This window comes from Physeter macrocephalus, chromosome 14 (assembly GCF_002837175.3).
Source record: "Physeter macrocephalus isolate SW-GA chromosome 14, ASM283717v5, whole genome shotgun sequence".
NCBI lineage: Eukaryota > Metazoa > Chordata > Mammalia > Artiodactyla > Physeteridae > Physeter > Physeter macrocephalus.
The window spans coordinates 67,543,014-67,565,158 of NC_041227.1; the positions used below are offsets into that span (position 1 = coordinate 67,543,014).

Consider the following 22,145-nt stretch of genomic DNA (forward strand, 5'->3'; position numbering starts at 1 on the left):
CCCCTCCACCGGCCCAAGGCCACTACGCATGCTCCGCACTTCCGGCCCCGAGAGGTCGGGGGCGGGAGCTTGACGCGCCTGCGCAGCTGCTCGCCCGGCTTCCGGGCGGTGCAGGCGCGATGGCTTTGAGGGCCAGTGTCTTTGAGTAGCGGGGGTGTAGAGGCGTGCGGGCTAGAGGTTCGGCCCGAGGGCTCAGGACCGGGGTCTTTGGGGAGCGGCCGGGGTCGCAGAGAGAACCTAGGATCGTTGCCCGCCGCCACCACCAGGCATGTCGGCCGAGGCCTCGGGCCCGGAGGCGGCCGAGGCCCCGTCCCTGGAAGTCCCTAAGCCCTCAGGTCTCGAGCCTGGCTCTGCCGCCTACGGTCTCAAGCCACTGACCACGAACAGCAAGTACGTGAAGCTGAACGTGGGCGGCTCGCTGCACTACACAACGCTGCGCACCCTCACGGGACAGGACACCATGCTCAAGGCCATGTTCAGCGGCCGCGCGGAGGTGCTCACTGACGCCGGAGGTACGCGAGCCGCCCTTGCTTACTGTCCTGCGTCCTCCAGATCCACGTCTCCCTTTCCCGTGGTCTTTCCTGGCCCAGTCTCCTCATGCCCGTTCTCTGCCACCGTCCCATCAGTTCATTCTCACCCCCTCCAGCCCCCACAAACCGTCTCATCTCGCCTGGCTCGGTCACGATCACCCTCCTCCCCCGGTCTTTACCCCCAGCAGTAGTAACCAACATTCATGGACACCCCCCCCCCGCACCATCCCCCCGCCCCTCCAACTACTCTGCCGGGCGCTGTGGTAAGTGATTCAACATGTCAGCTCCCAATTTTCATGACCGCTTCCCACTGACTCTCCCACCCTTCACGCCTCAGCTCAAAAGACTTGGGAACCAGCCCAGCTGCCAACAACATCCTTCCAGGTACCCCTCATCAGTTTCTTCCACCTGCCCAGCCTTTTGTTCCCCTCTCTACCTCAGCGCTGCCAACAGTCATCCCTGAGAGTTGGAGGATCTTGTCGGTCTCCGTTCCTCTAACGCAGGTTCCTGTACACTCTAGGACTCCGTCTGTAAATACAGACTGTAGAAGGAGAAGGCAGCTTTGGGTTTGCCAGGGACGCCAGAGCGGAAAGTGGACAGTTCTCTTTGGCAGGCGAGCCCCTTACCTTCCCGAAGTGTTGCATTCAGGTCTGGGCCCCATATGCCCAAGTGGAACCTTAAAGTTTGGTGGCAGGATTGGGGGGTGGGGTGGAGGTGGAGTGGATTCAGAAGGGGTTAACGAGGGTTGTGAGAGCAGGAAAGTAAAAATTGGGGAGGTAGAGCTCAGCCTTCAAATACCTGAAGGTGAAGAATGTATTTATTCAGTAAGTATTTGTAAAATGCCAGTGCGGGAGATAGTTTGGTACACAAATCTGATAAGCTAAGCCTTATGGAGTTTTCTTTTTTTGTGGGGGCAGGGGAAGAATAAGTGAGTAAACATACTAAAACAAAAGCAAAATATGTAATTTCAGATAGCAATAAGTATATTATGAAGAATAGAAGGAAGAATATATATCTTTATATTCTATGAAGAATATAAAGGTTAAAATGGTAGTAAACTGGACGGTGGGGTGGACATTCTAATTAAATAGGATGGTCAGAATTAGCACAAGAGGTTAGAGGTTTATTGATAAGGTAATCTGTACGAACTCTCTGATGGTGAGAACCTTCTCAGCGTAGCACAGACTTGGGAGGGAATTAATTCTCTGTGGCTGGCTGTGTTAAAAAGGGGCTTATGGGAGAACTCACTGGAGATGTTTTAAAGGGATTTTCTTAGCTATGGCACAGGCTTGAGACAGATCAGCATTAAGACTTGTGGCTTTCGAATCCTCCTTTCATAAAAATTTAGTAGCTCCTCAGCCTTTAGCAAAGCCATCCTTCCTCCTGCCTCTCCCCACCGCACCAGGTTGGGTGCTGATTGACCGGAGCGGCCGCCACTTTGGTACAATCCTCAACTACCTGCGGGACGGGTCCGTGCCACTGCCTGAGAGTACCAGAGAACTGGGGGAGCTTCTGGGCGAAGCACGCTACTACCTGGTACAGGGACTGATTGAGGACTGCCAGCTGGCACTGCAGGTGAGGGTCCCTTCCCCTCCTCCTGAGTCCCACCCCTATGCTCATGTCCCTGGGAGAGCTGCCCAAGCAATTAGCTATTAAGATATTAAAGAAAAACAAAAGGAAGTATGGGGCACTGCCTGGAGGAGTTGCCTCTGGCCTGGCTCTGACTGGCCATGACACCAGAGAATTTGGGGGTACTGTCCTCTGCATTTCTGCTGTCTCAGGCAGGGCCCCCCTCACCACCTCATGCCAAGACTACTGCAGTGGTTAAATGACTACTGTCTCTGTTTCTTGCTGTTTCTACCCAGCCAATCCAGCTGTTACACTAGCACCTGAATAATGATCCTTAAACACAATCCCAATTTATTCTCTCCCTTGCTCAGAAATCCCAAATAATGCCCTTGTCCCACTAAGGGAAAAAATATATATATATATCTGAATTTAAATTGGAATATAATGATCTCCATGGTCTGGTCCTATCCTGGGAGGCAGCATTCCATCCGTCCCAGGGCTTTAAATAATTTTTTTTTTTCTAGCAGTGAAATACTGTAGGAGCAGTCACACCCAATAAAACAGGGTTGGGGGTTCCAGGGCCCCAACTGCTGGGCTTCTTTTCTGGGGATCTCTTAGGATTCTGAGGAGAAGAGTTTGGAAAGCACAGCCAGGAGATATGGGTTAAGTGTCACCTCCACCACAGCTGACTGAGTGACCTTGAGTGAGTCAATTCCTACCTCTGGCATTCTATTCTCATGTTCCAAAAGATAGGGAAATGAGAAAAATATGTGCAGTGTAGTGAGTTTCACATAAAGCCTTTTATTCTGTTCTATTTTTACAATGTTAAGTGTCCTTTTATGATACATTATTAATAGGAGATTGTAAGAATTTCTTTTTTGATGCCCTTTATATTCAATATATTAAAAAGTGGCAACTATGAACAACTTTCTGTTATCTTGGGAAATACTTATTGGACCTTGAAATCCAAAAGTATAGAATTTCTTTGGGCAATATCCGTATTTTTCAGGCTTTTTGACTGCATCTCATAGAGAAAAATGCATTTTATACTTGCATATATGTGACTGAAATAAGTTTTATAAAATGATACTTTTAGTGAAATACACTCTGAGATATTCTGTTTTCTTTCTTTCTAATGCCGTTTGGGACCCATTAAGTTTATTTCATGACCCATTAGTGAGTTACCACTTGCAGTTTAAAAAACATCAAACTAGATGATTTTGGAAGTGCATTCCTGTTCTGTAACTTTACGTTTATCTAATGTTATCTCACATCCACTGTGTGTTAGGATTGCTTCTGTTACCTTCCTGTACCCCTGTTTGACATAAAAAGAGACATGAGGGAAGCTGGGGATATATTGAAGGTGAAAGAGCTGGTAAGCAGCAAAGCTCAGAGTCCCCAGGTGCCTGACTCCCAAGTGCAGTGCTTTTTCTTCTGTGCTCAGCTGCCTCCTTTCCAAGCTTCCCCGAGACCATTCTCATTCCCCACTCCACTCAGCTAGAATATGCTTGTTTGTTTGGAGGTTTTGGGTTTGGAGTTTTTTGTTTGTTTCTTTCTTTCTTTCTTTTTGGCCGCCCCGCGTACCATGCGGGATCTTAGTTCCCCAACCAGGGATCGAACCCGTGCCCCCTGCAGTGGAAGCTGGGAATCTTAACAAGTAGACCACCAGGGAAATCCCGTTGTTTTTAAGATTCTGGTACAGAGAATTGAGTTCACCATACTTCTCAGTGTGTGGCACTTAAACATCATTAGTCTATGCAGATCTTTTCTCTTTTTATTTTTTCCTTCATTCCCAGTCCCCTGCCCACTTCCCTTTTGCCCGTAGGTACCCCTCCAGTTCTAATGTTTTAATACATTTCCTTGGATTATGTTTGTACCCTTAAAAAACTAAAACATTGTTTTGTATACATATGTATTTTAAATTTCCATAAATGTCATTGACCTACGGATCGTGTGTTCTGTTTCTTAATTCAACACTTTTTCCAAGTTCTATTCATGCTGCTGTATGTACATTCAGTTCTTTGCTTCTGACCGCTGCACAGGAATCTATGGTGTGCATTCAACCATATTTTATTTATACATTCCCCTGAGGTTGGAAACCTAGATTGCCTCCCGCTTCCTGCCCCCACAAACGATGCCACCATGAGCATCTTTGTACGTGTGCCCTTGTGGGTCCTGGGTCAGTGTTTCTCATGACTGTAGCTGGGAGTGGAATTGCTGGGCCGCAGGACACATGCAAACGAATTTCAGCAAGTATCATCAGATTACTCTCCCAAATGGCTGTAGCACCTTGTACTCTTGATGAGCAGTGCATAAGGAATCCTGTTTCTGCATATCCTCAGCAACTCAAGGCATCACCCTGCATTCTAATTTTGCCAATCTGATTGGTATAGAGTGATTTCATTTTAATTTGCATGCTTCTGATTACTAATTAGATTGAGCATCTTTTCACATACTTACTAGCCTTTTTGGTTTCCCCTTCAGTGAATTGCCAATTCATATTCTTTACCAAATTTTCTACTGAGTTTCCTATGTTTTTCTTGTTGTTTTGCAGGAGATTCTTACATATTTTAGCTTAGTTCCTAGGGAGAATTAAGCCCTATTACTCTAAGGCATGTATTTTACATAAAAAATTAACTTCTCCTGTGCATCTAGAATGGTACTATTTACCTGACATTCTCAGAAGAGTTGAGAAAATAGTTACTCAAATTATTTGCTGGGTTTTGATATTCAGTGAGGAAGCCCAGTTGAGAAAGTCTGTTTTAGATAATAATTTCTAGTCAGTTTTAGATGTTGCCAATAATTTCTCTTAGAATGTCACCTGTCTGTGGCATCTGTTGTTGAATAGAAATTATTTTTTTTATTATAGATAACTTTATTATTTTTAAAGCAGTCTGTAAGTATTGTAGAAATTTAGAAAACACAGATCATCAAAAAAATAAAAGCACCAAATATCCTTCCACGTCTTTTCCTGTGTGTGTGTTTGCCAAAATATGATTATGCTGTATGTGCTGTTTTGTAGTATGCTTTTTTTTTGTTTGTTAATAATTGCCATCTTTCCATGTCAGTGAAATTTTATGTAACATCAGGGGCACATACAAATTTCTCCGTTTGTTCCAGAAATGTCTTTTATAGATGGTTCATCTAAACCAGGACCCAATCTAGATCCTTGCATTACATCTGGTTATTATGTTCTTTTTCCAACCCAAGCAGTCCCTTTTTTCTCAAAATACTGACTTTCTCATAATACTGACCATCAGTTGTCCTTCACAGTGACCTACTTTCCAAATTCGCCTGATGTGGTTTGTTACCCTACCCTATCCTGAGTTTTCTCTAAATTAGATGGTAGATTTAAAAGCTTGATATTAAATATTTTGGTTGGAAAACATGTTAAGTAATGTTACATATATCATACTGTGTTATATCGAGACCTACAATATTGTTAATATGACCCATCATTAGTGATGCTCAGTATTGGCCCCTAGATTCAGATGATGATGGTTTGATCCCTCCATTGTAGTTACATTTCCTTGTTGCCAACTATAAAGTAACTGAGGCACTTTATGAATGGCAGTTACCTATCAACCACACATCTATTTATAATTCTCACCTGAATCAATAATTTCATTAGGGTTGTAGAATAATTATAATTCCTTCAACATTATTACGTGAAATTATTTATAAAGTCGTGCTTTTCATTGTCAACTGGAGAGATTCTTGATTTTAATATAGTCAAATTCCTTTTTTTTTTTTTCCTAATGGTGTATCCTCTTAGGATCTTGTTTAAGAAGTTTATTCTACATTTTTTATTAGCTTTATAGTTTTACCTTTTGTATATGGAATTCACTGTTGTAAATGCAAATTATGAAGGGATTCAACTTTTTTTTGTCCTCTGTGGAGTGAGCTTGTTTTCTCAATGCCATCTACTACACAGTCTGTGGTAGCCAGCATCCAAGATGGCCACCGGCAATTCTTGCCTCTTGCTTATTCAGGCTCTTGCTTAGTCCCCTGCCACACTGAATAGGGCTGACCTATGTAACCAGTAGGAGATTGCAGAGATGATAGTGTGTGACTTCTAAAGCTAGGTCATAAAAGACCCATAGCAGTTTCTGCCTCTCTTGGATCACTCACTCTGGGGAAGCCAGCTGCCATGTGAGCATATTCAAGCAGCCCTAAGGGAGAGGTCCACTTGGTGAGGAACTGAAGCCTCCTGCCAACGGCCAGCACAGACTTCCAGCCAAATTGGTGAACTATCCCAGAATTGGATCCTCTAGGCCCAATCAAGTCTTCAGATAACTACAGCCCTGGTCAACATTTGGACTCCAACTTCATGAGGGACCCTCGGCCAGGACCACCTAACTAAGCCAGTCTCAAGCTCCCAACCCACAGAAACTGTGTGAGATAATAAATGTTTATTGCTGTTTTAAGCTGCTAAGTTTGTACTAATTTGTTACCCAGTAACGGATAACAGATTTTGGTATCTGGAGTGGGGTTCTGCCATAACAAAAACCTAAAATGTGGGAGCGGCTTTAGAACTGGGAAGAGGGCAGAAGCTGGAGGGACTTGAGAACAGTGTTAGTAAAAGCCTAAAGAGCTTTAAAGAGTATTCATAGAAGTCTGATGACCTTTGAGGAGGCTGCAGTGTGGAACATGTTTACTGGAAAGTGGTGGAAAGGGGATCCTTGTTATATAGTGGCAGAAGTAGCAACACTGTCAACTACAGTAATGTAGAAAGTAGAAAACATACTAATGATCTGGCTGATCTAGCTAAAGAAATTTCCAGATAGAATGTTGAAGTGCCACAGGTTTCTTGTTGCTTATAGTGAAACAGAAGAGGAGAGGGTAAGCTAAAAGAAAAAGAATTGAACAAAAAGGAGCCAGGAATTTTGGGGTCTTGAAAATTCCCAGTCTTTCAGATAACAACTGATGTTAAAGTTAGCAAATGGCTTCCAGGCAAAGATCAAACACAGGGCATTCTCAGTAAAACATGGTCTAAAGATGAAGCTGAGGATGTGATTGTAAAATCCTTTAAGACCTCAGAAATATCCAAGAAGATGCCTCAGAGAACCATTCAGTCAAATAATAGCACTTCTAAGAAGCTTAAGGCTATTGTCAGGCAGCAGTCTCAGCATAAGCCCAAAGTAGAGAAGAGCTTATCTCACAAAGATGTGTGGGTGAGGCTTTTGTCTAATGAACTGAACCCCAGGATTCACAAGACACCCATTAAGTTTTTAAGAGAATTATATTGGCAGAAACACTGCCAGCTTAGACTGGAAGGGACAGAGACAGTACAAGAGGAGAAGAAGCCTTTGGACCCTCGAAGTTCTACAGGCAGAAAGCAGGCTAAGGAAACTATGGAGCTGCAAACACGGACTGTCTTTCATGGAAATGGAAGGATGACTCAGGTCAGAGCCAAGAGCCATAGAGAATCATTCCTGGACAGGAGTAGACATCAGAGAGCTCCCAATATTTGTCCAACTGGATTACAGAATTTCTGTGAAGCAGTGACTTCTCTGTGCCTCCTGCTCCCCTCCTCACCTTTTGAACAAGAGTGTTTATCCTAATGCCTGTTGCACATGTTGCATGTGGAGTGTGTGGAAGAGATAACTAGTCTCTTTAGTTCACAGGTCTTCAGATCCAGAGAAAATGTACCTAAGGAGCTATAGTTAAGGAACACCTCGCAAGGAGCATTGTCCCCACCTGGACCTGATTTAGATGACCAGATTCTGTACTTCAGTGCTATAATAGGATGGGACTTTGGGGGATCTTGGGAGGGGGTGAGTGTGTTTTGTGTATGGGAGGGATTTGAATCAGTGGGAGCCAGAAGGTGGACTGTGGAGCCAGCCTCCAAGGCAGTCCCCAATGATTCTTGTTCCCTAGTACTCATTGCCGTGTGTTGTTCCCTCCCACACTGAATAGGGCTAACAAAACTAGGTCATAAAAGACAGTGAGGCCTCCACCTTGCTCTCTCTTGGATTATTTGCTCTGGAGAAGCCAGCTGCCATATTGTGAGGACACTCAAGCAACCCAACGGAGAGGTCTAAATGACAGGGATCAGATATTTCCTGCCAATAGCCAGCCTGAACTTGCCAGCCATTTGAATAAGCTTTCTCAGAAACAAATCTTCCAAACCCAGACATGCCTTCAGATTACTGCAGCCCCAGCTGACTTGACTATAACCTTGTGAGAGACCCCATGCCAAAAACATTCAGCTGAGCCACTCCTGAATTCCTGAATATCCATTCTGACCCACAGAAATGGGTAATAAGTATTTGTTGTTGGTTTAAGCTGTTCAGTTTGGGGACAGTTTGTTATACAGCGATAACTAATAAACACTTGCCCCACTGCTTTGTGATGTTCTCTCTATAAATATCAGTTCTCTTATATACACCAGTCTGTTTCCAAGTCCTCTATTGTGTTTCATTGTCTTTGTTTGTTTCTGCACCAGAACTACATTGTTTTCATTATTATGGCTTTCTAAGATATTTTAATATCTGGGAGGGTCAATCTCTTCTCTTGCTTGACTCTTTTTAAAAATTGACCTAAGTAATAGTAGACTTATTCTTCCAAATTAATTTTAGAAAAAGTCTTAGGAGTTTCTCAAAAAAAAAATCTTCTGGAATTTGTATTAGAATTGCACATCTAGTTTTTAGGTTGGGAGAGGTGAGAGGGGTTTTGGCATGAAGAGTCTAGAAAGCAGAGAAGAGGAAAGAAACCTATGTGTCTGGTTCTGATTCTCCTTCCAACCTTCCACCTAGCCCAGTTCATTCGTTCACTAGATATTTATTGAGCATCTACTGTAAATTGGTACTTATTGTCTAGGAAGAGACCATGAGCAAATATACCAAAAAATGAGAAAATGTGAGGAACTGAGTGTCATGAAGAAAGTGAACTGATAGTGTGAAAAGGAAGAAGTAGAGGAGGCTGCTTAGCCAGGGAGCTTAGGGTGGAGGACCAGCACCCTCCTAGGGGCACTGTTTGAGTTGAGATCTGAATGGCATGAAGGGGCCAGCCATGCAACCGAGTGCAGGCTGTTGCCGGCAGTGGCAGCTGCAAAGGGCCTGGTGGGCACAAGCTGGATGCGCGAAGGAACAGGTGGGGCTGAGGTCCAGCGGGCAGGGGAGAGTGGTAGAGACGAGATCAGAGAGTTCGCATCCTGCAGAGTCTTGTGTGGACTACTAAGGAGTCTGGATTTTTTTCCCAAAGGCAACAAGCAGTTTTTGAAGGCTTTTAGGTTGGGGAATGAGTGACCTCTGGTTGTGCTGTTAATCACCTTCCCCTTCTTCTCCAGCAAAAAAGGGAGAACCTGTCCCCGCTGTGCCTCATCCCCACGGTGACATCTCCCCGGGAGGAGCAGCAGCTCCTGGCCAGCACCTCCAAGGTGAGGCCCCTGAGCCCTGTAGGGTGGAGGCTGGGGGCCTATCCCGGCAGCCTGACCCCCACCCTTCTCCATCCTTTCTCCCCCAACAGCCCGTGGTGAAGCTCCTGCACAACCGCAGTAACAACAAGTACTCCTACACCAGGTGACCCACTCAGGGGCGGGGAGGTGCACTGGGTGGAATTCTGGGCTCAAGCACAGCTCTGCTCCTGGCCCAAGGGGAGGATTACGGCCGCATGGGGGCGGGGGGCTGGGGGGCGAAAAGAATCCTGCCTGGATGCAAATTCTAGCTCTGCCACTTACCCACTGGGTACTTTGGACAGGTCATTTTCACTTCTGAGCTTCAGTTTTATCATCGGTAAACGGCTCCAGGTGAGGATTAGATGATAATTACTAGCATTTCTTATAAGAGGCATGGCTCTAAGTGCTTTACATATATTTACTCATATAATCCTCACAATTGTTTGAAGTAGGTATTGTGATCTCCATTTTACAGATGAGGCAACTGAGGCACCGAGGGGTGAAGTAACTTGCTTAGTGTCACTCAGTTAAAAAGTGGTGGAGCTAGGATGCCAGGTGAGGTAGCTTGGATCCAGAACCTGCATGGGGTAGCCACTCTGCTGTGCTGGGATTTGCTGAGCAAATGCTGCTTCCATTCTGAGGCCTCCTTAGCCTGGCCCCAGGGGTGGAGGAAGCTCCATTCTGGGCACCAAACTCCTAGGTAGGACTAGGGTGCTAGATATCTGGGCCCCTAAGCTTGGGGGAACAGAGGGAGGAAGCCAGTTGTGCTGAGCCTCTTGGCCCCCTGGTCCTCAGCACTTCAGACGACAACCTACTTAAGAACATCGAGCTGTTTGACAAACTGGCCCTGCGCTTCCATGGGCGGCTGCTTTTCCTCAAGGATGTTCTGGGGGATGAGATCTGCTGCTGGTCTTTCTACGGGCAGGGCCGCAAAATCGCTGAGGTGTGCTGCACCTCCATTGTCTATGCCACGGAGAAGAAGCAGACCAAGGTCAGAAGGGGTTCAGGGCCTGGTCAGGGAGGGCTGTGGTGGTGGGCAGGACGAGCACCCTGGACAAAGGCAGCTCAGAAGATCAGGCAGGGGAAATCCGTCACCGGGACGAAGAGCTGGAGTTCTAAGTTCTGGGGTCTTAGTTCTGTAACCTTGGGCAAGTCATCTGACTTCTGTGGGTCTCTGCTCCTCTACCTGTGAAAGGAGGGTGTTGGATTAGAGTGGGATTCTTAATCTAGGCCAGTTGGGTTTCAAGGCTATCTTGAAAGAGTGTGCAGTTTGGGGAGTGGGTATGCATTTTTCTATATAGAAGGACCATAGTTGTCATTAGAATTTCAGAAGGATCCATGACCCAGAGTAGGTTCTTAAAACTTCAGGTGCTTAGAACACACTGAGATTGTAGGCCCTGAGTCATTAACGTGGCAATCATCAGCAGATACTTCCTGAGCACTGCAAGAGGCTTGAAATCAAGGTGAATAAGATGCTGAGTAAAGTACAGCCCACTGTCATGACGTCTGGCCCCTGAAGATCTTATCAGCCTGGTCCCTTCTGACCTTGACATGAAGGATGTGCCTCAGATACACTGGAGATCTTGAAAGTCTCTAAGCACCCAGTGCTATTTCACACCCCCCTACCTTTGCACACACTATTCCCTCTTCTTGGAATTATTTTTCCTCATTCCTGTCTGCCTAATGGACTTGTGCTTAATCTTTAAGACATAAGCCAAGCATCACTTTCTTTGGGACACCACTCATGAACTTTCAACCCAACAACCCCAGACAAAGTTGGTCATACCCCCCTGTCAGCTAAACACAATGTTGATTGTAGTCTGCTGGGGATGGGGGAGTAGGAGTGTTTACTTCAGCAGCAAGGAGTTAGCTTCTTGAGAGTAGAGCTGAATTTCTTTTTTTTTCCCCTATCTCTGTAGCACTAGCCAGGCCTTTATCACGCCACGCCACAGAAGCTAGGAAACATTTATTGAATGCATGAATGAATGAATAATCCAGTTTCCAAGTAGCTTCCTCTGTAATTGGGAAGACAGGAAGACAAACCAGTAATGAGGATGCAGCTTGTTAAAGTTTTGTTGTTTATATCCCTCCAAGCCACACAAGGGGAACCCATAACCACCTCTTCATCCCTTACTACTCTCCTTCACTCTGCCTTGTTGCTTCGGCCTTGCGCTGATCTTCAAATACACTAAGCGAATTCCTGACCCCAGAGCTGTTCCATTCCCAGACTGATCTTTCTCTAGTTCTCCATCTGGTTCCTTCCCTCCTTTCCTTTGGCTGTTGGTCGGATGTCACCTCAGTGAGGCCTTCTCTGAACTCCCTCTTTAAAGTTGTAATATTCCTGGCGGTGGCCACCCCCACATCCTTTTCCTGCTATAATTTTTCCGTAACATTTATAGTCATCTGACACTTTATATCTTATTAAATGTATGTCTGGGTCCTCACCCTAGAATGTAAACTTCCTGCGGACAGGAACTTTGCCTGTTTTGTTCACTGCTATATTCCCAATGCCCAGAACAACACCTGGTACAGTGCAGTCACTCAGGAAATATTTGTCAAATGAAAAGATATACCAAGAGACATGGCAACAAAGGACAGAAAACAAATAACTCTATGCCTGACTTCAGAGCTGGACCTTGAAGTAGAAGTGTGACTTAGCTGAGCAAAGAAGTTGCAAAGAGGACAGTCCCAGCTAAAGGAACCTGTGACTGCAGAGGCTAGGAGGCTGCAGAGGCTATAGGAGTCGACAGACAGTGCAGGAGCAGCCTGGGGGAGGGGGTGGCTGCGTAGTAGTTGAGCCAGAGGGAGGGAGCTGGGGGTTGCTGGCCTTTTGCAGGTGGAATTCCCAGAGGCCCGGATCTTTGAGGAGACCCTGAACATCCTGATCTACGAGACTCCCCGAGGCCCAGACCCAGCCCTCCTGGAGGCCACAGGGGGTGCAGCTGGAGGTGGTGGGGCAGGCCGAGGGGAGGACGAGGAGAACCGAGAGCACCGTGTCCGCAGAATCCATGTCCGGCGCCACATCACCCACGACGAGCGTCCTCACGGCCAACAGATTGTCTTCAAGGACTGAGCTTTGCCCCGAGTCTTCCTCTGGCCGCTGGGACCCAGTCCCTCTCTCTCTTCCTCCCCTTCCCAGACCTTTGCCCCGGCTTTGCTGGCCAAGTCGTGGGTCCTTCTTCCATCCCTTCATTGCATGCTACAGTTCACTTTGGCCCTTTTCCATCCATTCCCACCTCATTGCTAACCACACAGTACATTCCAGCCCCTCCCCTCAGAGGCCTTCAGAAGGCCTACATTGGTTCCCTCCTCCCCATCCTTGTCCTGCCCTCTTCCCTTACCAGCTGGTTTAGAAGGATTTAGAATTCCCTTTGTCTTTTTTTAGTACACTGTACACACCAAAGTGTCAAGCCAGCCCTTGATAACACCCACCACATTCTGAGCCGCCTCCTCACCATTGTGCAGGGCAGTTTGCCTCCCTCCTGCTTCCCCACCATCCTCCCTACCTCCTTAACTTTGTCCTAGGTGGGCCTAGGCTTGCACCAGGTCAGCATCTTCTCGATTTTTTTTCATATTATTTATTATTATAATTTTCTATTAAATTATTGGAATAAAGTTGAGTTGAGGGTCTGGTGCTGGCTCCCAGGGAGAGGGCCAGGTATATGGCTTGTTAGGGAGGTACCTGGCTAGTTGGATGGGAGAAGACACAGACCCCTGCCCCCAGCCTTTCCCTGGGCTGGTGGCTGGGAAGAAAGTAGTCAGGAGTTAGGAGAGGATTTAAAAATCTATATTTCGGTGTTCACTGGCCAGTTCCCACCCTCAGCCCCACCCCACCCCCTGCAATGGAGAGGTGGTCCTGGCTACCACTCAGGCCATCCCCGAGCGCAGCATCTCTCCAGCCCAGATGTCTGAAGGGAACACCTTCCTTCAAGGGTCTGGTGCGAAGACAAAGTCGAGGGCCTGGCGTTCGGCCCCAGCCACATTGGGATGCCAAAGGTCCACGATGAAGACCACTCGAGGCCCATCTTCAGGAGAGCCTAGGGCACGTGGGGATGGAGACAGCAGAGCAGCTGACATTAAGTACTTACATGCCAGAGCACTCACCAAATACTCATAAATGCAAACACTTTGTAAAGAAGTGCCAGACAGTGTTCTAATCCTTTATGTGTATTAGCTCTTAATCATCAAAACAAACTGTGAGGTAGTACCGTAAGTATTCTCATTTTATGCAAAGTAACTGAGGCACAAAGAGGTTAAATAACTTGCCCAAGGTCACACTGCTAATGCCAGAGGTAGGACAGGAACCCAGGTGGTCCAGGCCCAGGGTCTTGTGCTATGAACCACTTTGCTGTGCACTTACATTAACTTATTTAATCCTTGCAGTCACTTGGTAAAAGAAGGCGGTTGCCCTATTTCACGGGTGATTGGAGAAATCATGTGACTTGTTCAAGGTCATGCAATTAGAAAATGGTGGTGTAGGACAGGAAGCCAGTTGGGCCCGATTCTGCAGCCTCTAGTCTATTCCCCTTCACTCTTTAGTCACTCATGCCTCCTAGCAGAATGGGAGCCCCATTACCATTATGAGCCACTGTATGCAGGAAGGAGTCGTCCACCAGTAGACAATGTCCCTCAGCCCAGCACTGGGGCTCACCCCCGACCACCAGCTCACAGCCAGGGGGGATCTTCAGACCTGTAGAAAGAGATCCGGGCCTCCCTCCAACATTCCTGCCTCCATCGAAGGGGCCCACTCCATTCAGTCAAAAAGCAGATCTGAGAGTCTTAAATGCCAGGTTCTATGGTGGTCCCTCCTCGTTCTCTGGAAGGTGACCCACGTAAAATTACAATACAGTACTGGATGAAAGAAATGCTAGGGTACAGAAAATGCAGTGCAAAGCACAATCTGTTCTGTTTCAGAGAAGAGGGAAAGCTTCCTAAAGGAAGCAGCATCTCCTCTTGGGCTTCTGACAGTTTAACTCAAGAACCTACTGTGTGTTAGGCCCTCTCTCCCCAAAAGGCATAAAACATGGCTCCATCCTGCCAAGGACCACACACTGGGGTGCAGAAAACTGAGGAGCCAGCTTAAATGATGGGGAAGGGGAAGACATTCCAGAGGAGGTGTGGCATTTGAAAGTGTGAGTCGTGAAGGCTAAGTAGGAGTTTTCCGGGAGGTGATAAGGGGGAAAGACATTCTAGGTTAAGAGGTTAAGAGCATGTGTGTGGCATCTGCCAGGATCAGCCAGAAGGCATTCATGATTTAGGGCATGGTGGGAGGGAAGGGGAAGAAGGGAACAGGTAGGAGATAAGGAGAAAAGATCTGGCCTTGCTCCAGATCTCTTCAAAGCCAGCGTGCTTTGAAGTGTAGAACACATTCAACTGGTAGCACAGGAGATGACTGTAGGCAAAACAAAGTCATGGCATTAAACAACAATCAGAAAACAAGTCTTTTTTTCTCCCCATTTTCTTTCAATCTCTAAAACATTGAAAAGAAAATCTCAGTTTGGTGCTACCATAACTTTAACGTCCCCCCTAACATTGCCCTTTTTATGTTTATTTTTTCTTTGGGGCCACGCCCTGCGGCTTGTGGGATCTTAGTTCCCCGACCAAGGATCGAACCCAGGCCCTCAGCAGTGAAAGCACAGAGTTCTAACCACTGGACCGCCAGGCAATTCCCAACATTGCTCCTTTTTAAAGGAGGAGAGTGTAGGCTTCAGCCTCAGACTAGGTTACTTCGCTAGAATTTTTAAAGCTTTCTTTTTTTAAGTTTAAACTTATTTTTATGAATAATTCCTATTTAGGCCAAGTAATACTGATTATCATTTTTCTATAAAGATTCCTTTTAAATAAGTAAAACAAAACATTGGGGGGAGTCAATATGAAGAAACAGTACAGGTGGTAAATGACTATGGAAAAGCTTATGAAGATGGTTTGCAGATCATTGAAGCTCAGGAAATGCTGCTGTGGGCAACAGGGAGTCAAGGAAGATTTCCGAGAAGAAAGGCATGATCAGAGTCACAGTGTAGAAAGCTATGATGGCAGAGAAGAGAGTCTGGAGGGGGAATCGTGGCGGCGAGGAAGCTGTCTGTAAGCAGCATCCACTTACCCAGGTGGCATCTGACTCGGGCATTGGTGGGCCCACAGCGGCCCTCGAGCCGGGCCCCGGGCAGGAGGACGGAAAAGCCAGCATTGCCGAAGGTGTTGGCACTCATAAAGCTTCGCAGCCCCCTCAGTGCCCGATAGGCCCCCGGGCACCGGCGGCAGTTGCTGGGTTGGCACCGGCCTGCTTGGTATAGCAGGAGCTGGTAGCACCCAGGGGCCAGTGGTGGGGACCAGCCCCGAGGCAGAGGGGTAGTCCTTGAGAAGTCCCAGCTCACAGCCCCAAAGTCCCTCAAAATGGCAGGGAAGCTGCTCTCCAGGAGCTCCACATCATGCCGCTGGGCGTCCCGTGGCACGAACGGGGCTGAGGGCAGGTCTGGCAGGAAAAGCAGGCCTGGGCGCTGAATGCCCAGGACCCCTGGCCCTCCCCGAGGGCCTGGGCCACCCTGAGCCGCCCGCCTCACCCTACCCATCCCTGCCCAAGAGTAGCGCCTGGCGTAGGCCCGAAGGCGACGGCTCACTAGGCCTTCTGTCCTAGGTCCTTCCACAGACTCCCCAGAGCTCCGTGGGCTTGGTCTGCCAGCCTCAGAGCACCCTCCAGGCCTACCACTGACAGCCCCAGCCCGACTCCCAGCCCCTAGGGCCTGCATATCTTGGGAGCCCAGGCGGTAGCAGTACCAGAGGAAGAGGGAAGTGAGAGCTCCAAGGAGCAGGGTAAGGGCAGATGAGGCCAGAGGCAATGGCCATGCAGGCATGATGGGCAGGGAGGCCCTGGCCAAGAGGCCTGGGGCATCTTCGAGACCCCAGTTTCCTTGTCCCCCCAGTTCTCCACCGGTTCCTTCCATGGCTGCTCCCTGGTTACACCCTGCGCTGTTTCCCTTCCACATTCCTACTCTTGGTTCTCTCTCCTTCTGAGGTCCTCTCTCCACCTTGTACCTCCTGCTTTCTCGCTTCCTTCATGTACCTCTAACTCTCCTTTCCCTCCTCTCCTTCTGCCTCTCTCTCCTCTCTCCTCTACTTCTTTCTCCTTCCAAGTCTCTCCTCCTCTTTCGCCTCTTTCCTCCTCTTCTTTCTCCTTAGGGCAGTTTCCTCTCTCTCCAGTTTCCTGCCTCTCGCCTCTTTCCTCCTCTTCTTTCTCCTTAGGGCAGTTTCCTCTCTCTCCAGTTCCCTGCCTCTCCCGTCAGTCTCTCCTTTCCCCACCCTCTGTCTCCCCGTCTCCTTTCTTCTCTCCTCCCTCCACCCCCGCCCCCACCCCCGCCCCTCTTTTCGCTCTCTCTTTCCCTCCCCGCTCTGCCTTTCCTTCTAGCTTCCCCGGACAGCAGTTGCCACCCCACCTGGACCCGCAGCCCTGGGAACCGCAACCAGCAGTCCTCTGCGGCGACTTCTCTCTCCTTCCTCCCCCTCTCTCCTTCCTGCCCTCGCTTCTCACTCGACCCGACCCACGGGTTCTCTCTCTCTCTCTCCCCCCTCCCCCCGTCGCTCCTCTCACTCGACCCGACCCACGGGTTCTCTCTCTCTCTCTCCCCCCCCCCCCAGTCGCCCCTTCCTTGGCCCCCACTCACCCTGACGTCACCCTCCCCACAGTCCTCTCAGCTTAGCTACCCCCGCCCTCGCCCAGTGGCCACCGCAACTCAGCCGGGTTGGGGGTGTCGTCTCCGGATTTGCCTCCCCCGGCCCCGACGGGGCGCCACGTGGGGCTCAGGGGGCACAGCGCCAACCTCCAGCGCCCCGCAATGCGAAAAAAAGGGCGGGGCCTGATAGGGGCGTGGCAAGTGAGGGGCGGGGCGAGCGCGAGAACTGATGGACAAGACCGGCGCTCGCAGTCTGCGGACAGGGACGCTGCGGCCTGTCCGCGGGTCAGCCGATCCTTCGACCAGTTGGCCTGTGACTCCACCTCCCCCTTCGCCGTCACAAGAGCCAACCCCCGGCGGGAGCCCGATTGATAATGAAGGCGGCTTCAGCCAATCGCGTGCAGCGCCGCGGGCCGGGCCATCTCAGGCGGGGCCGAGAAGAGCTGTCCTTTCTGGTGGTGCTGAAAAGGGCTCTCCAGAGGTCTTGCGAGATGAGGCCAGGAGAAAAAAAATCAAAGTTGAAGCCGCCAGGCAGCTGGCTCGGGTCGTGGTGTACGTAAGAGGAGGGAATCTCCCCTCCCCAGATCCTGGCCTGTCACCCCTTAGACTTCTCACAAACGTAGGAACTTGTCATTCTTCTGGAGGAGGAGGTAGCGCATTCCGCATGAGCTTCTCTGAAAGGGTCTGGAAGAGGGCCGGGGGCATATTGGGGGCGCTGAGCAAGCGCAAACCCAGCTATGCTGCCCCTCAACACCCTGGGAAGAGAACATTCAGTTTCCAAATGTGTTGGAATGGTTGGGGGAGGGGGCATAATTACTGCTGGGACCAGAGTTGCCTCCGCTTCCCCTAGGGGCCGTGGGAGTGAGGATTACGACCCTGGCTCATGTGGTCCCTCCTTCCTCCATCTGCACTTCCTCCTCCTCCCTCCCCCCACAGCCCCCAAATAAATCCCAAGCCCCTCCCTTCGCCCGTCCCCAGGATCTGACGTGGGCTCGACACCTTTCTCAGCTCTCCCTCCCGCAGCTCCAGTGCCCGAGCCTCGGCTCTCCAGGTTCTGCAACCCCCTCCTCTCCCCGCCAAGCCCCACTAGAGCACAGTAGGGACCCTCCCTATCCTCGACCCCACCCTAGGTCCCCGGAAGCTGTTTTGCCTCGACCCACTCCCCCAGCTTAGAATCCAGCCAGCCTGGCGGACCCAGGTGCCTGAGCCAGAGGGTAACCCAGGCGACCCAGCTCCTTCGCCCTTCTTGGCCCCACCCGCTGCAGCCGGAGCCGCGCCCCCTCTCCCGCAGACCGGAGAGCAGAGGACAGAGGAGACTGGTGGGCCCCAGGCGACCCCCAGCCCAGATCTGCCCCTCCATCCCAAAGGCAGAGACATTGTCTCCCTTGCTAACTGCCAGTAGGAAAAAAAAAATTAATAGGAAAGATAAAAGAAGACAGAGGAAAGGTGACAGCTAGATTATTTAGGAGAGGCGCAGAGGAGAGAAACTGGTGTGAGTCGCCATGGGGACTCCCAGGGCCCAGCATCCACCGCCTCCCCAGCTGCTGTTCCTAATTCTGCTGAGCTGTCCCTGGATTCAGGGTAAGGACTTGGGTGCGTGGGGGTGGGCCCCCGGGAAGGCCCCCAGCGGGGTCCTATACCTCCCTTTCTCCGAACATCCTGCGCCTTCTGATATCCTGGGGGAGGGGAGGGGCACAGCTGACGGAGAAGGGGCAAGCCAGGGCTTTCCAGCTTGCCCCTGGAGCCCCTAACCCCATATATTGAGGAGTTGGGGAAATTAATGAGGGGAGCTTTTAGCAGCGTCTCAGGGGTTAAATCCAGGAAGAAGGACTGGGGACGTTGTGGCGGGGCGGGGTGGGGGGATGTCTGCGGAGGCGGCAGAAGCAGGCCGGGTACCTGGGTGGGAGATGGAGGTGCCGGGAGACATGCCAGGCGCAGCACACACAAATATTCTTGGACGTATGGACAAAGACAGTTGAACAGAGGCAGTACTCGGAGGCCAGATATTCAAACCCCAACTCTGACCCCCCAGTGAGACTCCAGGGAAGGGGGCAGAGACTGCAGAGAAAGAGAGGGAGGGAGGGAGGGAGGGAGGGAGGACCACACTGCAGAGACAGAAACCCAGAGAGAAAGCTGGACACTGCAGAAGCAAGGGCTGGGAGGTGCTGCCAGACCCTCCGCAGAGCCCCGGGGTTGCGGGGACAGCATCACTGAAGGGAAAATGAAGGTAGCGCCCTGCCTCTTCTCTGCCCTGATGGCTCTGTCCGAGGTGCTCACCGAAGGCCTACACAGCCTGGGGGAAAAGGGAGAGAGGAAGGGGTAGGAGTGTGATGGGCAGCTGGGAGCCCCTCCTCCAATCTTGGCTCTCAGCCCACTCTGGGACCCTCTGAGCTCCCGCTGGCCCAGCTGACTGAGGAGAGAATAAGAGCTCTGGAAAAGATCTTTCTGGAGAAGGAAGGAGTGTGGGGCAGTGGAAGAGCTCGCACAACTTCATCTCCCAGGTCTGCCCCTGAAGGAGGAGGAGGCACTGCCGGAGCCTGGAAATGAGACCCCCACCGTAGCCTCTGAGGCCTTGGCGGAGCTGCTCCATGGGGCCCTGCTGAGGAGAGGCCCAGAAATGGGCTACCTGCCGGGTGAGGCCCCCAGAGTGGCAGGAGCAACATAGAGGCAGAGGGAGGGACATTAATTCAGGGAGATGGGGAGCCAGGCCAGTGAAATTCAGAGAGACAGAGAGAGATGGTTCGAGAGAGTCAAAACTGGACATAGACAGTCAGAGAGCCAGAGAAATTGAGGTAGAATGATCAAGAAACAACACAGAAAAACAGACAGAAAGAAAGACAGATGGAAACTCAGAGAACCAGAATCAGAGATAGAGTGGAAAAGAGACAGAGAAAGAGAGAGAAATGCAGAGATTAGTAGATCTAGAATCATAAAATCAGAGAGGGATAAGAATACTAAACACAGACCAAGAGTTCTAGAGAGTGCAAAAGAAAAAGAGGAAAGAGAAAGGGGTGACCAGGAGAGGGAGCCAGATCTGAATGGGGAGACAGAGAGAGAAGCTCAAAGAGACTGTCAGAGTGGAAGGGCCTGGACAGAGAGAAGAAAAGAAGGGGGTGGGGGGCAGGCTGTGGAAGCCTTGGGAGGAGGGGGGGGAGTTTGGGTGGGGAAGGGAGAGGTGGGGGGCCTGCGCCTCGTGGGGGAGGTCTTTTGGGTTCAGTGGGGAACTCGCAGTTTCTCTCAGCCCTGCTCCCCAACCAAGGCCCATCAATGTGCTCCTCCTGTTCCCCGACTTCCCTCGCACTGTCCCAGGATCTGATCCAGACCCCACACTAGCCACCCCTCCAGCCGGCCAGACTCTTGCAGCACCGTCCCTGCCACGGGCCACTGAGCCAGGCACAGGGCCTCTGACAACAGCCGTAACCCCTAAGGAGGGCAGGGGGGCAGGCCCCACCGCGCCGGAGCTGCTGACCCCGCCCCCAGGAACTACGGCCCCGCCCCTTCCCGGTCCCGCCTCCCCAGGCCCGCCTCTCGGGCCTGAGGGAGGAGAGGAGGAGACCACGACCACCATCATCACCACGACAACTGTCACCACGACGGTGACCAGCCCAGGTGAGGCGATTGGAAGGGGATGTGGGAGAAGAGGAAGGTGTGGATGGGGGAGAGGCTGCCGGGAACGTGTGGAAGAAGGGGTCTAGATGGGAGAGGGGCTTCTGCTTAATTATAATAAAGGCTAGCGTTGATACACCCTTACTATGTGCCAGCACTGTTCTATGTGTTTTATCTCTTATGACAGTTGAGGAAGGGAGTTCTGGGCACAGATGGGAGAGTGAGCATTGGATAAAGATGGTGAGGGGTGCTGGGGAGAAGACAGATGAGGACCCCCAGGGTTACTTGGCTGGGAGGGCAAGAACACAGAGATTCTCTCAACCCCAGCACTTATATCTCTTTAGTTCTGTGTAATAACAACATCTCCGAAGGTGAAGGGCATGTGGAGTCTCCAGATTTAGGGAGCGCGGCCAGCCGCACCTTGGGGCTCCTGGACTGCACGTACAGCATCCATGTCTACCCTGGCTACGGCATCGAGATCCAGGTAACTGGACTTAAGCATATGATTGTGAAACCTCCCAGCCCTTCCCTCCAGGCCCAGGGGTGTGCACGGGTTTGGCCTAGGAGCCAGAGAACTTGTTTTCTGACTCAGATGGACCTATTTTCTGAGGATCTCACAGACTCTCCTAAAGTTCTACAACTTGGCCAACGTTACCGTGGTTCTTGGTCTGCAACATACAGGGAAAAGGAAGGCAAGGGGCGGGGGAGCTTAGGGGGTCACACACCCCGGCTGACTTCCCTGGCGGGTCTGGGTCTGGCTTCTTTAGGTGCAGACGCTGAACCTGTCTCGGGAGGAGGAACTCCTGGTGCTGGCTGGTGGGGGGTCCCCAGGACTGGCCCCCCGACTCCTGGCTAATTCCTCCATGCTGGGAGAAGGACAGGTCCTTCGGAGTCCAACCAACAGGCTGCTCCTGCACTTCCAGAGCCCACGGGTCCCAAGGGGTGGTGGCTTCAGGATCCACTATCAGGGTGAGGAGTTCGGAGTGCTGGTGGGAGGGCAGGGGCCACACTGGGCACAGGGAACATCTTCAGGAGGCTTCTAAGCACAGGGTAATGTTGGGGCCTTTTCCTCCTGACTAGGACCGTGGGGGGCAGAATCCTCGGAGGAGACCTATACACACTTATCTCACGCACTCACAGACCTGTGCCTGGGTGTGCACACATCCAAGTGACAATTCATCCATTCACTCAGCAAATGTTTATTGAGTGCCCACTTCATACCTGCCCTGTGTTATCCTTGGGGAGAGGAATAAACAAGCCAGATGTAAAGGGAACTCAGAATCTAGGTAGGGAGATGGACAAATAATCAGGATGATTTTTTTTTTTTTTTTTTTTTTTTTTTTTTTGTGGTATGCGGGCCTCCCCCTGTTGTGGCCT

At 50.2% G+C, this 22,145-nt stretch overlaps 3 protein-coding genes across 10 annotated transcripts in view; 2 read left to right on the top strand and 1 right to left on the bottom strand.

The window, feature by feature from the left end:
- Positions 1 to 108: 108 nt before the first annotated feature.
- On the top strand, positions 109 to 13,113 carry KCTD13 (potassium channel tetramerization domain containing 13). Of its 2 annotated transcripts, none has more exons than XM_007107364.4 (6): positions 109 to 512; positions 1,936 to 2,105; positions 9,391 to 9,480; positions 9,570 to 9,622; positions 10,294 to 10,489; positions 12,335 to 13,113. In XM_007107364.4, the coding sequence occupies exons 1-6, from the start codon at positions 269 to 271 to the stop codon at positions 12,569 to 12,571; spliced, it is 990 nt and encodes a 329-aa protein (XP_007107426.1). In that variant the 5' UTR covers positions 109 to 268; the 3' UTR covers positions 12,572 to 13,113. The 2 variants fall into 2 exon arrangements, with proteins under 2 accessions (XP_007107426.1, XP_007107427.1); XM_007107365.4 differs by lacking the exon at positions 12,335 to 13,113 and adding an exon at positions 10,926 to 12,303.
- Positions 13,114 to 13,270: 157 nt separating this feature from the next.
- ASPHD1 (aspartate beta-hydroxylase domain containing 1) lies at positions 13,271 to 16,704 on the bottom strand. Of its 2 annotated transcripts, XM_055090850.1 has the most exons (3): positions 15,599 to 16,546; positions 14,075 to 14,188; positions 13,271 to 13,535 (listed from the first exon to the last, which is right to left on the bottom strand). In XM_055090850.1, the coding sequence occupies exons 1-3, from the start codon at positions 16,476 to 16,478 to the stop codon at positions 13,426 to 13,428; spliced, it is 1,104 nt and encodes a 367-aa protein (XP_054946825.1). In that variant the 5' UTR covers positions 16,479 to 16,546; the 3' UTR covers positions 13,271 to 13,425. The 2 variants fall into 2 exon arrangements, with proteins under 2 accessions (XP_054946825.1, XP_007107424.1); XM_007107362.3 differs by lacking the exon at positions 13,271 to 13,535 and having other exon boundaries at positions 14,163 to 14,890; positions 15,599 to 16,704.
- A 424-nt stretch (positions 16,705 to 17,128) lies between these two features.
- The window catches only part of SEZ6L2 (seizure related 6 homolog like 2), a 20,035-nt gene continuing 15,018 nt past the window's right edge, over positions 17,129 to 22,145 (top strand). For 5 of the 6 annotated variants that reach the window (XM_028498818.2, XM_028498817.2, XM_028498819.2 and 2 more), the window contains exons 1-5: positions 17,129 to 18,743; positions 19,664 to 19,795; positions 20,472 to 20,771; positions 21,113 to 21,252; positions 21,536 to 21,737. In XM_028498818.2, the coding sequence (XP_028354619.1) occupies positions 18,665 to 18,743; positions 19,664 to 19,795; positions 20,472 to 20,771; positions 21,113 to 21,252; positions 21,536 to 21,737 (853 nt within the window). In that variant the 5' untranslated portion in view covers positions 17,129 to 18,664. The remainder of the gene's footprint in view (positions 18,744 to 19,663; positions 19,796 to 20,471; positions 20,772 to 21,112; positions 21,253 to 21,535; positions 21,738 to 22,145) is intronic. The other variant, XM_007107368.4, reaches the window with a different exon arrangement.

Bases quoted from the DNA above. Each gene is read 5' to 3' on its own strand.
- KCTD13 (XM_007107364.4), top strand. From the start codon at position 269: ATGTCGGCCGAGGCCTCGGGCCCGGAGGCGGCCGAGGCCCCGTCCCTG. The intron at 513-1,935 runs GTACGCGAGCCG...CCACCGCACCAG, and splicing joins GGTGCTCACTGACGCCGGAG to GTTGGGTGCTGATTGACCGG. The intron at 9,481-9,569 runs GTGAGGCCCCTG...CTCCCCCAACAG, and splicing joins TCCTGGCCAGCACCTCCAAG to CCCGTGGTGAAGCTCCTGCA.
- ASPHD1 (XM_055090850.1), bottom strand. From the start codon at position 16,478: ATGTGGAAGGGAAACAGCGCAGGGTGTAACCAGGGAGCAGCCATGGAA. The intron at 14,189-15,598 runs GTAAGTGGATGC...CTCTTTCTACAG, and splicing joins CCGAGTCAGATGCCACCTGG to GTCTGAAGATCCCCCCTGGC. The intron at 13,536-14,074 runs GTAATGGGGCTC...CACGTGCCCTAG, and splicing joins GCATACAGTGGCTCATAATG to GCTCTCCTGAAGATGGGCCT.